The sequence below is a fragment of the Aedes aegypti genome, chromosome 1 (genome assembly GCF_002204515.2).
Source record: "Aedes aegypti strain LVP_AGWG chromosome 1, AaegL5.0 Primary Assembly, whole genome shotgun sequence".
In the NCBI taxonomy this organism is placed as follows: Eukaryota; Metazoa; Arthropoda; class Insecta; order Diptera; family Culicidae; genus Aedes; species Aedes aegypti.
Window position 1 is genome coordinate 59,110,328 of NC_035107.1, and position 16,275 is coordinate 59,126,602.

General features: G+C 42.6%; 1 protein-coding gene across 4 annotated transcripts in view; it reads right to left on the reverse strand.

The window, feature by feature from the left end:
• Window positions 1–1,487: 1,487 nt before the first annotated feature.
• The window catches only part of LOC5571379 (Ca(2+)/calmodulin-responsive adenylate cyclase), a 199,874-nt gene continuing 185,086 nt past the window's right edge, over window positions 1,488–16,275 (reverse strand). For 2 of the 4 annotated variants that reach the window (XM_021857395.1, XM_021857386.1), the window contains 7 exons: window positions 6,443–6,709; window positions 6,182–6,379; window positions 5,853–6,106; window positions 5,440–5,794; window positions 3,047–5,376; window positions 2,352–2,986; window positions 1,488–2,288 (listed from right to left, as the gene is read on the reverse strand). In XM_021857395.1, coding sequence (XP_021713087.1) covers window positions 1,915–2,288; window positions 2,352–2,986; window positions 3,047–5,376; window positions 5,440–5,794; window positions 5,853–6,106; window positions 6,182–6,379; window positions 6,443–6,709 — 4,413 coding nt within the window. In that variant the 3' untranslated portion in view covers window positions 1,488–1,914. Of the gene's footprint in view, window positions 2,289–2,351; window positions 2,987–3,046; window positions 5,377–5,439; window positions 5,795–5,852; window positions 6,107–6,181; window positions 6,380–6,442; window positions 6,710–14,957; window positions 15,135–16,275 lie in introns of all 4 variants that reach the window. The other 2 variants (XM_021857381.1, XM_021857375.1) reach the window with 2 other exon arrangements.

The window sequence follows — 16,275 nt, forward strand, 5'->3', positions numbered from 1 at the left end:
CCCTAGTTTGTTCGTCTGTAAACTCAAAGTTATGACATTTTTTTCAGCATGAATCCACTTGTAGAAGTCAACTGAACATGTTTGAGAAAAAATTGAAATTTTTGATTACACTCAAAACACTCAAGCTATGACATGTAGCCTTTTTTCCGAATCCTCACGGGATTATGCTCAGAATGGATCTGCTCACAATCCTCTCAGGATTCTACTCAGGATTCTTCTCAGAATATCTCAAGATTCTTCTCAGAGTTCTCTCAGCAATTTTCTTAGAATCCTCTCACGATTATTCTCAGAATCCTCTTAGGATTCTTACCAGCTTCCAGCTTACCAGAGTCCTCTCAGAATGCTCTCAGGATTCTTCTTAGAATCCTCTCTGGTTTCTCACCAGAATCCTCTCTGGATCCTGACCAGCAGCCTCTCAGGATTCTTACCAAAATCCTCTAAGGATTTTTTTTTTCAAAATCCTCTCAGAATTTTTCCTAGAATGCTCTTAGGATTCTCCTCAGAATCCTCTCAGGATTCTCCTAAAAATCCTCTCAGGATTCTCCTCAGACTCCTCTCAGAATTCTAGTCAGATTCCACTCAGGATTCTTGTTAGATTCCTCTTAGGATTCTTCTCAGAATCCTCTCAGGATTATTCACAGATCCTATCAGGATTCTTCTTGAAATCCTCTCACGATTCATCTCAGTATCTTCTCAGGATTCTTCTCAGATCCCGTCGGAACTTTCCTCAGAATCCTCTCAGGATTCTTCTCAGAATCCTCTTAGGGTTCTCCTAAGAAACCTCTTAGGATTCTTTTAGAATCCTGTGAGGATTCTCTTAGAATCCTCACAGCATTCTTCTCAGCATCCTTTCAGTCTTCTCCCCAAAATCCTCTCAGGATTCTTAACAAAATCTTCTCAGAATCTTCTCAGGATTCTTCTCAGAATCTTCTAAGAATTCTTCTCAGAATCCTCTAGGGTTTTTTTAAATCCTCTCAGGATTTTTGTCAGAATCCCTTTCATTACTTCCTAGGAATCCTCTCAGTATTCTCAGAATCCACTCAGAATTCTTGTCAGCTTCTTCTGAGGATTCTTCTCTCATTGCTCTCATTATTCTCAGAATCTTATCAAGATTCTTCTCAGAATCCTCTCAAGATTCATCTCAGTATCCTCTCGGGATTCTCTTCAGAATCCTCTCAGGATTGTCCTCAAAATCCTCTCAGTATTCTCCTTTAAATCCACTCAGATTTCTCCTCAGAATTCTCTCAGGATGTTTATCAGATTCCTCTCAGGATTCTTCTCAGATTCCTTTCAGGATTCTCCTCAGAATGCACTCAGGATTCTCCTTAGAATCCGATTATGATTCTATCAAAATACTTTGAGGATTTTCCTCGGAATCTCTTCAAAAATCCTCTCAAAATTCTTCTCAGAATCCCTTTATGATTCTCCGCAGAATCCTCACAAGATTTTTTAAGAATTCTCTAATCTTATTTGGATTAAATTCTTAAATAAAAATTTTCAAACAAAAATAGGTATCGAATTGTCACTCCAAAAATAAAAACCCTAACATTTTCTCTCTGCTTATTCAAAATCCTTCACTGATAACAAAGTAAGCGCCTTTTATTCCACCTTTCCATCTAGATTAAGCCAAACATAACCCTAAAAATGCATTTTCAATCAGCGAAACAGCGCTCCCAACTATTCAACACAATGAACGTAAGCGACGAAAGTAGAAACTAAAATGCCACTACCGAAATCTTGGGAAACCCCTTTTCCTCCACTTATCCCCTATATTTACAACCTGCTCGGCTTGGCACCGCCAGCACTGACGGTGCTGGTAGATTCCTGCTGTTCATCCTCTCCGGAAGCGGCACTCACCTGGCCAACGGAAGCCGGTCCACTAGGCGGACCCGTTTCGCCGGCACTGCACAACCCTCACCCGGTTCCGCCACCGCCGCCACTTCCTCCGGTGGTTTCCGTTCCCACACTGGCCACCGGAGGTGCCGAACTACTACTGCTTCCGCCCTGACTTGGTCCAAACTTACTACTAATCTTGTGCGACACGCTCACGATGGCCATCTCGTGCTTCGAGTCTAAATCACAGTCGTACAGGCCGCTCAGCGAGTCCAGGCTCAGTAGCCGGCTGCTGGCCCGGGACGAAATCGACGTGTCGTCCACGTCCGGCGCGTTGTACAGGGAGTTCACGTCCGACAGGGCGCCCTCCGCGTCGGTGAGACCGGCCTCGTTCAGCAGCGAGATATTCTCGAGGCCGGGTTCGTCCGTAATGTAGCCGGTGCTCTCGGCGCCGCCTGAAAAAAGAGAACGTGGTTGTTATAGGAGATAGGTGTGGAATTGTTCACTGCGAATCTCACCGGTCGCCTCCTCCCGGCATTCGTCGTCGCTCCACTCGGATTGGCTTTCCACCGGGTTCGAGTCCAGCGACTGGTGGTTGTGGTGCGAGCTATGGCTGTTGTTGTGATGGCTGAGATCCCGTTCCCGCGAGTGTCCCGCTCCGTATTTCAGTTCGTCCGAGATGTAGTTCCTCGTCGCATCACAGCTTCCGGTTCGTGATCGCTCGCCGCCGTTGGCGCCCAGTCCCCTTCGCATCGCGTTCCGTCTTGGTTCCCGCTCGTCAAGATCTTCTTCGTCATCGTCGTCGTCTTCCGACTCCTCCTCTTCCACGTCCTCCTCGTCCGGCTCGTCATCGTCGAGCAGGTCGTCCGAGTCCCGTCCTCGACCCCGGTAGATCGCTTCGTTCGACAGCCGCAGGTCTTCGTCCGCTTCGATGTTGGAGGACGTCTCGTTGGAGGACTTCTTGGTCGCCGCATTGTACTTGTGGTGGAGGTTTCGAGGGTGCATTCGGGGCGATTGTTGCGACAGTGCATGGTGATGGTGCTGCCGGTGGTGGTGATGTTGGTGCCGACGGTCCATCGATCCCGGTCCACCGCCTGAAGGGGACGACCGGTAGTCGTGGATGATCTCGCACGATTCCGTGTCCGACGTTTGCCTAAAAATAAATAGGAATTTGAATTAGTAAGAACAGACGATCGGACGAAGTCACACTCACATATGACTCGACTCTGACGGATTCTTATTCCTGGTGGCTTCCTTGATCGCCTCCAGCGTTCCGGGGTGCTTCGCCAGCAACAAGTTGTTCACGTTCTTGATCTTCTCGGCGGAGTCCCGCCGCACCGACGGCAGCTCCGATTGGTGATCGAGGTTGTTGTTGCCGTTGCCAGCGGCGGAGGCCAGCATCGGTCGCGATTGCGACTCGGCAAGCCTTCGTTGCAGTTCCCGTTCAAAAGGCGACTTGGGGAAGTTTGTTGGAGGTTGAAGCGGTTGAGTGGCGCCCATTGCGGCGGAAGGCTTGTCATGGAACTCGAAGCTATTGCACGACTCGCCCTTGTTGGGGTTCGCCGAGGATTTGGTTTCCGCCGTCGTGGTCACCTCGAAGTCTTTCATGTTGGCGAAGTCGATCGGGCTGAGCTTGGGTGGGGAGGTCGGATCTACCTGAATGTCGCCCGGGTAGAGGTATTGGAGCGGGTTGTTGAAGTTGTTGGGGTAGGAAGTCCGGGCGGGGAGCGGAGAATGACCGTCCAGCTCTTCGCCTTCGGTGGTTTTGGAGTAGCTCTCGTCGGAGGAGGAAACCGAAGGGGAGCGCGGTCGAGAGCTGAGATCATCCGTGGAGGACATTTCCCGGGATTCGTCGTATTCGTGGGGAAGCTTCGGTAGAGGTTTGATGTACTGTTTAAGGAGTTGTTGCTGTTGTTGTTGGTGCTGCTGTTGGTAGAGCTGGTGCTGTCGGAGAAGGTGCGGAGGCGGCACTTGCTGTTGGTGATAGCTAGGGGCTGCGGGGAAATTATAGCTGGCGTTGTTGTTCATCGGTTGATGAGGGAAGGCAGCACTTCCCGTGGCATAGCGGGGAGGTTCGTATTTGGGTATCTGTTGGATCTGCTGGATAGGCTTGATGATGGCGTTGCCGATCATGCCCGAGCCAAGCAGAGGTTCGTTCTCCGAAGCCGTTACGTATCGATTGCTGGGATTATGGCTGGTGCTACCCGCACCGGGGTCGTGTCGATGGTGATAATGATGATGATGGTTCTTGTTGTTTCGGACTTTATGGCCACTGTGGTTCAGCTTGTTGAAGTTGTTCTCATCAGCTTCTTTTACATTCGGGTTTTCGATGATGTTAAAGTTTTCCCGAATGTTGTAACTTGGCTGGTGCTGACCTCCCACCGAGCCGTTGCCATGGAGATAGTCATTGCGTTTGCCGTAATTGTTGTTATTGTTGTTGTTCATGTGATTGGTCGGTTGACTGTGATGGTTGCCATGGTATCCAGCGCTGATGTGATTATTGTTAATGTTGTTGTGCTTGTAAGCGATCTTCATCTGTGCTTGCTGTTGTAGCTGGTGCTGCTGGGCCTGCTGCTGCTGCTGCTGAAAATGGTGCTGACCGACGGGAGTTTGTTGATGAAGTAAGTTCGGGCTTTCCAGAAAATTGTAGCTCTCTTTCTTCGAGAAGCTGTCGTTGCCCATCTGCCACTTGGTATTCTTCACACTCCCGCTATCCATGTCCGATCGCTTCATATAGTAACTTTGAGGCTGCAGGACCGGCGCCTGCGTTTGGTAACACCCCTGTTGACTCCCAATGTTCATGTGATGAAAACTGTCCGTTTGGTAGTTGGAGATTATGTTCGAAGCTGGCGTCTGACGATCCCGCGTCCCGTTCATCCCTCCCATCGCTCCTCCCCCATTCAGCATATTCTCATTCTGCTCACACAAGAAATACGTCACCATGTCACCCTTACCTTTTACCTTAATCTGTCCCCTACACCGGAACTCAAAGTGGCTGCCCTGAAGACTGTCGATCACCTCTTGAGTTACCTGCGTGTACCCCGGAATACCCGTTGAGTCCATTCTGCTCGCTACATTCACCGTATTTCCCCAGATATCGTACTGCGGCTTCCTGGCCCCGATAACTCCAGCCACCACCGGTCCTACGTTCACCCCAACCCTCAGCATGAAATTATTATACGAATTCTCGTTGATATTCTTCAACGTGACTCGCATTGCCTTCACAAAGTCGATCAACGCCGTCATCAGCTTCCGCGTCGAACCGTGATCACTCGGAAGCATCTTGAACTCCGGAATCAACCCCACCGCAGCCATATACGTACTGCCCACAGTCTTGATCTTGTCGACCGACTGGAATCGCTCCTCACACAACAACTCATCAAAGTCCGCGATGATCTCGTTCAACAGCCGCAGACACTCAACGCCCTGATTGGACCCGTCCAACTCCGTATAAAACTCGTGGAAGTTCGGCACACTGGCGAAGATCACGCCCACCTTGCTGTAGCTCTGATGATACAGATCCTGATTGCCACCGAGAGTACCCTGCGAATTAGACTGGGGCTGTTCTTAAACAAACAAACACGCAGCACGCCGCCAACTACTCACCATGTTGTTCCGGCTGAAGTGGTTGTCCAGGAAGTGCGAAGCCACGTGCGACGGCAGCAGGTTGTACAGGATCCTCCGGTTGGACTGCTGCAGCACCGACATCTCCTTCTTCTCCTGCGATGCCTGCAGCTGCCACAGGAAGTCCAACCGGGCCGTCCACTCGACCTGCCGCCCGTGGGCCAAGATCGCGATCATGAAGATGATGATCCTTGCCAGCGAGATCGTGTGCAGCGGGATGGCCGACTCTACCCGCTGATCGTAACAGTCGAAGATGTTCGTGTGCGAAAGCTCGATGAACAGACAGTACATGATGCCCATCAGCATGATCAGGAACGTTTTCACCATGATCGGTAACCTATGAATAAGGGAAGTTATTCAGCAATTTCTACATTGAGTTATTGACTCGAGGATACCTCAGGAATATCGACACGGTCAGGAAGGAAAAGGCCGCCGACAGGGAGATGTACTGCGGAAGTGCACACTTTCGGTGAGCGTAGTTCGCTCCAGGTGCCGTCGGCACGGAATCACCCGGAAAGGGTACGTACGTCTCGTGCGAGGCAGGCACTGACGAAGATGCTGAAGCTGCCGCCGGATCCACGTGTTGGAACGGATCCACGGCTTTTGTGGTGAAGTTAGTAGTACAAGGGTGGTCCGAGAGGCAGGTAAACTGGAAAAAGGGTCCCACACACGATTGGTGTTAGTATCGCACACGATCTAGCTAGTAGGCCGACCGATCACTTACCACATTGACCTGTCCGACCGAGTAGAGCAGCACGATCGTGAAAACTGTGATCGCCAGGCGTAGCGAGAAACTCTGCGACAGGTCCCAGAAGATCCACTTCAGTCTTACGGCCAACAGCAGCATCAGGATCGAGCTGATCCAGATGAACGCCGTCAGAAATAGCAACAGCAATATCAAGGTACGAGGTAACGCTGAAATCTGTAATGAGAGAACGATCATGTCAACCAGAGTCTCGAAGTCGATCACCCACGCAACACCCACCTGCAATCCAGCGCTGAGGATCAACAGCAGCAAGCTGCAGCCCATGGCCGTGGTGAAGCCCAGATCGAAGTCCTGGTGGTACTGGCGTTCCTTGTCCTTCTCCCGGAACTGCAACGAGATCCGTTTGACGTGGACCGACTTCTCCCGATCGACGCTGCGCGCTTCGATGGCCTGCGAGAGGAACTTGTTGACCCGGTTCGACGGCTGGTGGTACACGCTGGAGTGGCGCTTCTTGAACGGCCGCTTGAACTTGTCGGTGACCTTGTTCTAGAATCATGGCGAGGTTACGAAAACGGCGCGTGAGTTTACAAGTTGCTTCGGGATAAAAGCTACGATTTTGAGTGAAAGCTACAGATATGCTACAACTACTACTGCGCAAACGAAGACTACAAACGCAGCTTGAAACATAGATACAGAAACTAACGACTACAAGCAGGCTAACGAAATTGTTGCTGGTGTATTAGAAAAAGAGCTAGATATAGCGATTGCTGACCATTCCAGATGGTGCTTCGAGAGAACGAGCAATGAGTGCGAGATTCAGCAGTGCATTGATGATCGAGTTAAGTAAGAAGTGATTAACAGGAGCTTCTCGTAGACCCCGAATAAGAAAATAATAAGATCAATTGAACTAGATGACTCAGAATGATATTGGATTACTTGCCCAAAATTAATTTAAGATCTTCGAAAGATCTAATATATTTTGAAAAATAAAATCCTTACAAATCTCAGGAACGTTTCAGAAGGATTGCAAGTGATCTGACTAAAGACTACGGTTCATAAACGAATCACAACAGTTCAGGAGTTGGACCGTGGAGTTCTACATAGCTGTATGATGTACTGCATCTACAAACTTGATATCCAATCATAGACTATGAACTCTACTTCGATCTACAAGGCGTCTACGTGATCATTCGTACCAAATGTCTTGGCTTTGATTTCTGGTGCAACTGTTTATGGAAACCGATGAGAAATATCTGGTGGCTATTTTCAGAACCTCCTATGAGGAATGCTAGTAGTTGTGCTTAAGGGTATCGTTATATAAATTGTTGGAGTAATGCCCAAAAAGTTTCCAAATGTGTGTAGGAATTCTTAATTGACATCTTTCAGAGATCCTGAAGATGTTACTTGCAGAATTCTTAGAAGAATCGTTTATTCCTGAAAAAACTCTGTAACGAACTTTGCGTAAATTTCTGTGGGAATCTCTGCTCTTATTTATCTGTTTCTGAATTCATGAATAAACGTACCTCGCGGAATTTTAAATTTACCTCAAGTTTTATTCAAAAACACTGAGCCTGCTGAATAGATGGTTCATTTTTAGAAAAGTTAAGAAAACCTTTTCGATTTAACGAAACTAGCGTGTACCAACGATATACCTTCCGGATCTAACCTCGGTTTTAAACGTTGAGGTCACATTTTCTTGTATGAACTTTTTCGAAAGGCTTTATATGTTTAATAATTGCACGAATTCCTTGTAATATTTCAATTCGAAAATATGTATAAAACTTTACACTTAAGTTGAAGTATGACAACTTTATGGCAAAAAACGTAATCCTATAACGCTATATGCGAGATATCGAACTAACCCCTTAATGTCTACTTCAAGATGTGTTCTAGACATTTGAGATGCACCACGGAAAACTTGGAGAATTTCGGTTTCAGAATAACTCCCTACAGATATCTTGGAGAATTACCCTCTGGACATTCTGAAGAATCTCCCTAGGAAGATTTTGGAGAACCACGGAAATTCCGGCGAATCTCCAACGGTGGTTATGGAGGATCTCTCCTCGGAGATTCAGGAGGATTTCCCAACAGAGATTCCGAAAGATCTCCCCCACGAAGGTTCCGTCGGTCCCCTCACGAAGAATTGGCAGGATCTCCCTACGGAGATCCTCGTAGGAACTCCTCGTGGAGATTGTGAAGGATTTCGGAAAATCTCCCCAAGGAGATTCCAGAGAATCTCTCCACGGAAATGCTGGAGACCTGGAGAGTCTGGAGACTCTTCCTACAAAGATCCAGAAGGATCGTCCAAAGGAGATTCTGGAGAATCTTCACATGGAGTAACTTTCCACAGAAATTCTGGAGAACCTTCCCACGCAGATTTCAAAGAATCTCCTCACAGTGATCGCGGAAAAATTTCTCACGGAAATCACTAAGAATCATTTCATGCAGATTCTGAACCTCCACATGAAGATCCCGGAGAACTACCTACGGAGATTCCAAAATACTTCCTCACGGAGATTCCTCAGAATCTTCCGCTGAAAATCCCGGAGATGTACCCACGGAGATTCCAAAGACATCCTCACGCAGATTTCAGAGAATCTTCACACGGAAACTCCGGAGAATATCCCCACGGGGATTCTGAAGAATCTCTCCACGAAGATTACGGAGAATCTCTTAACGGACATTGCGGCGAATCTCTCCACGAAGATGCCGGAGAATCTCCTCACAAAGATTGCGGAGAATCATTCTACGGACATTGCGGAGAATCTCTCCACGGAGATTGCGGAGCGTCTCCCCACGGAGATTCGGAAAAAAACTCCTAACGGGACTTCCGGAGAATCTCCCAACGAATATTGCGAGGAATCTATTAACAGATATTCCGAAGCATCTCCCAACGGATATTGCGGAGAATCTTTCAAAAGAGATTCCGGAGAAAATTTCTCAGCGGAGATTCCGGAGAATCTCCCAACGGAGATTCAGGATACTAAATCTCCTAACGGAGATTCTGGAGAATCTCCCAGCGAAGATTCCGACGAATCACGCAACGGAGATTCCGTGGAATCTCCACACGAAGATTCCAGAGAATCTCCCTACGGAGATTTCATAGAATCTCCCCACAGATATTCCTGAGAATCACCCCAAGGAGATTCCGGAGAACCACCCAACGGAGATTCAGGAGCATCTCCCATGGATATTCCGAAGAATCAGTCAACGGAGATTCTGGAGGAATTCCCTATGGATATTCCGGAGAATTTTCCCTCGAAGATTCCGGAGAATCTCCCCATGAAAATTCCGAAGAATCTCTTAACGGAGATTGTGGAAAATTTTCCCTCGAATATTCTGGGAAATCCCCTCATGAAGATTCTGGAGAAATTCCCCACACAGATTCAGGAGAACCTCACCACGTAGAATCAGAAAGATCTTCCCAAGGAGACTCCGGAGAATAACCCTACGGAGATTCCGGAGAATCTCCCCACGGAGATCCCGGAGAATCTTGCCATGGAGATTCTGTAGAATCTTTCCACGGCAATTCTGGAGAATCTCTCCGCGGAAATTCCGGAGAAACTCCCTAGAGATTCCGGAGAATTTTCCCTTGGAGATTCCGGAGAATCACTCTATGGAGATTCTAGAAAATTTCCCCACGGAGATTTTGGAGCATCTCCCCATGCAGTTTCTTGAGAATCTCCCTAAGCGAATTCTTGAGAAGATCCCCGCAAATTTTGGAGAATCTCCCCATGGAGATTCTGGAGAATCTCACAGTAGAGATTCAGGAGAATCTACCTGTGTAAATTCTGGAGAAACCATGGTCTGTTCTAAATCGAAAAATGAGATGAAGATAACACGAATAGTGTTCCAACATAACAAAGCTACAAAATCACAACGAATAAACCGAAAGTAACACTTTCCCTGGAACAAGGAACATAAAATTGCAGGCGCGCATTGAGGCGAGCACTCTCATCAGCTCGTGTTGTCTTCAAAAGCCACTTTTTTCATCCCCATAAACATCCAGCAGATAGTACTCACTTGTGGCGGCGGTGTGACGATCTCTTCTACAATCTCACAAGTCACGGAAATAAAATCATGCACCAAACGAATAAAGGGCGGGACGATGATGATGACGGAATAATGCACAGTGGTCCGAATTAACAATTTGCATGAAAAAAGTCGTTTCTCTGTTCTCGACGATATTGCACGTATGTATTCAGAAAAGTTATAATGAACAATTTTTCTAGGGTAGCTTTTGATTCATTTCTTAATTTGAGATTAGTAATTCTATGCTTTAAGTTCAAATATGGGGTGGATCGAAAAAATCTGTTTTTTTGGTTTAATTTTTTTGCTCTTAGTTTTGTTACTTGTGATACACATTTTGGTTGAACATTGCTAATTTATTATTCTTGTAATTTCAAAGTTATATGCGAATTTAAGTGAAAAACTACGAGATCTAATGATGCCAATAAGTCAGTTAGTTGGATATTTCTTTAGCGGCTTTCGAACATGATCTTTGACATGAGTCAATTTTTCCTACAAGAACTTCATATTTTAAACTAAAAAATCACCTCATAAATACTCCTAAAAAAAACTCAAAATCTGTCTGCAAGGTCTCAACTTTTCAGAAAAAATAAAAAAAAAATAGAAAACTTTGAAAAAAAAAATTTTTTTCACATTAAAATATATGAAAATTTCTAAAAATAACTAGAAATTTTTATATTTTTTCACGTTTAAACATATTTTTATCAGATTTTTCAATTTTGTCTGAATAGTTGAAATTTTAAGCTTTCATACAAAAAGATTGGAAATCGGTTAAGCTGTTCAAAAGTTATAATTTTTTTTAAACATTACAAATCTAATGCGCTGAGACCTGATTTTTTATTTTCAAAAAAATATATCTCAAAAACTAAAAACCAAACATCGCTGAAAATTTGACAGAATACGTAAAACTGAACTTTCAAGAAAAAATGAGAACAGCGATAGCCCCTTTGGTCCCGAGGCCTTCAAAACACGAAAAAACGGAAACTATTGAGTTTTTTCATGTAAAAAACACAATTTTTGTGAAATTTTATATTTTTCCTGAAAAGTCGAAATCTTTAGCCTTCATTTCGTTCAAAAAGATTGAAAATCGGTCGAACGGCTCAAAAGTTATAATTTTTTTTTAATAAAAATTTTGCAAAATCGCGATTTTTCTGGTCACCCTATTTCGGAAATGGTCACCCTAATCAAAAAATCCAAAAATACGTGTATCCTTATTTCGGATAAGGAACAAAATAGCAAATTTTCACGGAATTCGGAGACCCACTAGATCGGTTTTTCATGGAATGGCTGTATAATTCCCTTCCACGATCCATTTGTGTTGAAAACATGCCGCAAATAGTGCTACATAGAATCGCGTCAAGTTTTATAAACTGACAGATCGTATATCAATCCTAAACGGGATCAAATGAAATCGGACTAACTTAGCGAAAAATTGCCACTCGAACTTGCCATCTGCTGACGATGAGTCTCAAAGAATAATATGCATTCATATTGGCGAACAATCACACGTAGATCATGCATTACTCCGTGGTGCAAGGGTAAAGTGTCCGATTCTGAATCTATAGACCCCGTGTTGGAATCTCGGTAGAAACTTTTTTTTTTATTTTCATTCAAATTTTATGACGTCGTATTTCTGACCAACTGACTGGGGATTGGCTCGATGAACGATGACCTAGGCATTATTCAGCAATCTGTATACAGTACTATACAGAATAAAGTACGCATTGGTCCGTTTTCCCATACATAATGGTTAAATTTGGATGTCGGTAACTAATGGTATGAATTACCTGAATTTTCAGCACAGCATGAAACTAACTTTGAATATGCTAAGCTGAGCATTCTGAGCTTCTCATAAACAAACTTTAAAGTTATCGAAAATCTTCAATTCTTACAAATTTTATAACATTTTGAATTATAATTTGAATTGTATTACTTTAATATGGATAAATTATGTCAATCTTCCCTTCTGCAAAATTGTTTAATTTTATAATTTTATCCACACACAAGTTTGTGGAATAACAATTTTCAGTTAAACTAATTATTTTCTAAATATTTCCTTTTTGTGCCAAATGGGATTTTTTTGAGTTCAAGTGGTATTTTTGGAGCGTGTATGAAACGCGAAGAGGGAGAATGATACGATTCGATACCACGCAGTACATCGCACAGTGCGAGCGGGAACTGCCAAGGTGCAGTGCAGAAAAATTACTTCAGCATGTCAACCATGATTCCCTCTCGAATCACTTACTCGAGGAATTTCTCGAGATATTTTTAATGGAATTCACATAAAGATTTATCCAAAAGTTAGTCAAAAAACATCTTTGAGAGTTCATTTAAGGTTCTTTCATGGATGTTTCATAATTAACACGAGCAACTACTTCAGTAAGTTACTTAGATTCTTCTCTCATGTCGCAATGTCTACAAATATTCATTAATTTTTATGTTTTTTCGAGGTACAGTTAGGGGATTGTATTTCCTTAAGAAGTCACTCCTGAAATTATTTTCAACATACTATTAGACATAAACCATATACTTCACTCGAGATACCCTCATGTTTTTTATTAATTCCTCTAAAAATTTCGGCAGCGGTTTCAGCTTCAGGTTTTCTTAGAATTACTTACAGTTATTTTCTAAATAACTTTTTATGGAATGCAAAAAATATTCCTAATCTATCCTTCGAAGAATTCGTGCAGTCCTGGTTAAAGTTTGAAAAAAAAAAACCTGAGCTGAAAATTATTTCATAGAGCGAGTTTCAGGAAGGATTCGTTTAATATTGTCAGAACTTACTAAACAATATTGAAGACAATTACTTGGAAGAATCCTTGAAATAATTCATGAAAGAAATCAAGGAGAAAAACACGGAATAATCCCTATTAGTGTTTCTTGAAAATTATCTTGAACAAAGCGTTCTGGCATCCTGAGTGAAATTCTTGTTCCAATTCCTGAACACTCTTCCAGAATTTCATTGAAATTCTGTGAACGAATTCATAATATAATTTTTCAATATATAACCGGAATATCAATGAGATGTTTTCAAAATCTTGAATAATACCATTGAATTAAAAAATAAAATCATGTATTTTTTTGAAAAATCGTCGACAAAATTCTTGTAGTGATCAAAAAAAAATTTTTTTTAAGAATTCAGGATGTAATTCCTTCGTGAGTTTGAAAGGGGATGCCTTTTTAAAAATAAAACGTAATATTAGGCAATATTTTGGAAAACTGAAAAATCAATGACCCAAAGTTGTGCAGATGTCCTTAGTAGAATTCCTACATTATACTTGGATAAAACTTTTTAAATATCTTAATTTATGTGGCACAAATCATTGAAAAAAATGGGGAATCTTTTTGTTGTTCATAAAGAAATTTCCTTGGTTTTTAAGAAAATTCACGCGGAAATTCCAAGATGAATTTTCTAAGGAGTGTTCTGATAAACTCCTTTTGAAATTCAAAGAAAATAATTTGAAAAGTTTTCAATTAATTCATTGAAGATTTTTTGGAAGAATTCTTAGATAAATTTGTGGGGAAATACCTAGAGGAATCTCCAGCAATTCTTGGAATAATCTTCGAAAAAAAAAACATTTTCATGAATATCTAGAAACACTTTTTTGAAGGATTTATAAAGCAGCGTCCATTTATAAATAGAAATGAATAGATTTTTTTAATAACCGAAGAGTTTCTAAAAATTATTTTTATTAGCTTCTCTTCAAGTACCGCTGTTGATTCTTTACGACATTTTTTAATGGTTTTTGATAAAATATTTGGCAGTATTCGATATCTAATTAGCCTTCGGGATTTACCCAAGAAATGTATCAAGACGCAGTTTTTTTGAAAATAAAAATAAGATAATCTATGAAAAATTCAAACAAATATCTCCTACCGTATCTGAATAGTTATTTTTTGTTTGTTTGTCCCTTGTCTACTATTCTGCCGAAGAACACATTCACATAAACTAAAAGCAAAAAATGTTAAACAGTATAAAACTGATATTTGGGTCCACACTAGGCTTGAACTTTCAGAATCGATTGACTATGCTCAAATGAAGAGATAGAACAAAAGTGGCTCCAATAATGTTGTTCTACAACAAGTTTCTCGATAAAAATTGTGCCTCAATAAATACCACCCTATCTTACCTTTTTTTTTAAATAAGTAGATGCAAAATCAATTACGAACTCCTACTTCTTTGAATATTATGCACGTCTGAAATCAGCGAGAACCGAGTTATAAAACATGTTTCCTGCCTAATTGTCGATTCGGACCATTGTGCAATCGGACATGGTGGATCTCCTGAGGAATAGCGCGTATTAAGTGAGTGGATGGATGAGTGAATGAGCTCGAGGTGCCAAATGGGTGGTGCTGGTGCAAAGTAGGCGGATGCTTTGCTTTTGGTTGGTGCTGCATTAATTGTCACAACAAGAAGTATGGGGGTGCTCTCTTTCAAGTGTTGTTGTGTGCAACGACATATTCCAAGCACGCGTTCGCGTCTGTCGGAAGAATGAAAAACAGTTTGTTTTTTTTTTTCGGTGACAAGCCAGACAATTTTACCGAGGCAAAAACAGAGAAATGCGAGAAGAGAGAAGAAAACCTTTTTTGTAAGTCTAAAACCGGAAACAAAACTACAGAATAAGAAAACAGATATTTGAAACATAGTGAGCCATGAAAAGTTTGAAGAGTTTAAAAATATGCAAGAAACAGAGAACAAAACCGAGAAGAGAAGTAGAGAATAAAGAACAAAACAAAAAAAGTAACGAGCAAACCGTGTCCTCACTTTGAGTCTGGTGCCACCGGAATCCGTATCGTACTGGGAGGAATCGCCGACGTCGCCTCCACGCGTCCCGGCCATCAGACCGGTGCTTTCTCCGGTGGCGCCGCCTACTGCTGCAGCGGTGGCAGCCATGTGCGCCTGGTAGGGACTGGCGTGGAGCATACGTTGCAAGTGGAGCACCTGGGCATATTGATTGATGGTGTACAGTGTGGATTTTGTGCGATTGTTTGAACGTTTCATGAACATTTACGGTGGTTTTGTGCGATTGCGAAATGTGGATTTTGAATGCGTTTGTCTGATTATAATTTCATAAAAAAAATCCATAATTTTCAAGAATTTATGAAATTAAACAGACAGCAATTCGACTTCATTTGGTGAGATCGTTTCATTGTTTATTTTTTGTATAAATATTTAAAAAGGAACATAACCCTTTTTTCCACGTTCCAATTTTTTCAAATGATTTTTATAAACATATAAAAACCGGAAAATTGTATTTTTCTGAATGCTTAGAATTTGAACTATTTTGCATATTTTGCATCAAATCAAATATTTTGCAAATGCCTTAAGGACATTTTTTAGTATTGAGCACATGTTTCGTAGATGTCAAATCCTACGGTGTGCCTATGAGCCCTTGAGGGATATTATCGTGATCATGTTGTAAGATGCATTAAGCAGCTACAATATAGCCGAAGACAGTGTTCAAATTGGGTGTCTAAATAATTAGTTATTGATTTATATCCAATCAAACATTCTCCAACAGTGCTCTTTTAACTTCTGAATAGGCAACATCTTGGCATCTGGTGCGAAAGATAGCACACACGAATCACGGCTACTATGTTTTACTGCTTAGATCCAATGATGCCTGTAGAGTGGCTCACGTTTTATAGCCAAAGATTTTCAGTTCATACTGAAATCAATAACTAAAAACTGTGGAGTAGGATATGAAAACGGGCATCGGCAAAGTTGTAGCTGATGTATGTATCTAACAATATCAGCATAATGCGGAAACATAATGAACGATTGAATGAAATACTTGATTTTGCCATGGCGCCATAGAAATTCCCATACAAAAGCTCAAATTTCGGGAGAACACCCATCATTTTATCTAGAATTGAGTGAGCAATTTTCTGAACCACCCTAGTTTTCAAACTTAGCTTGGGCTGTTGGACGGACTAACGCATCCTTCAACAAGTAGCCGTGGCCACGTCCTAGCAACCATTGAGGAGTGTGATTAATTGGAAACGTACTTGAGTTGAGAGGGCTGTAAAGACCTCTGCATCTTTTTATTTCAAATGGCATCATGGAGTGTTCGATGTTGGAT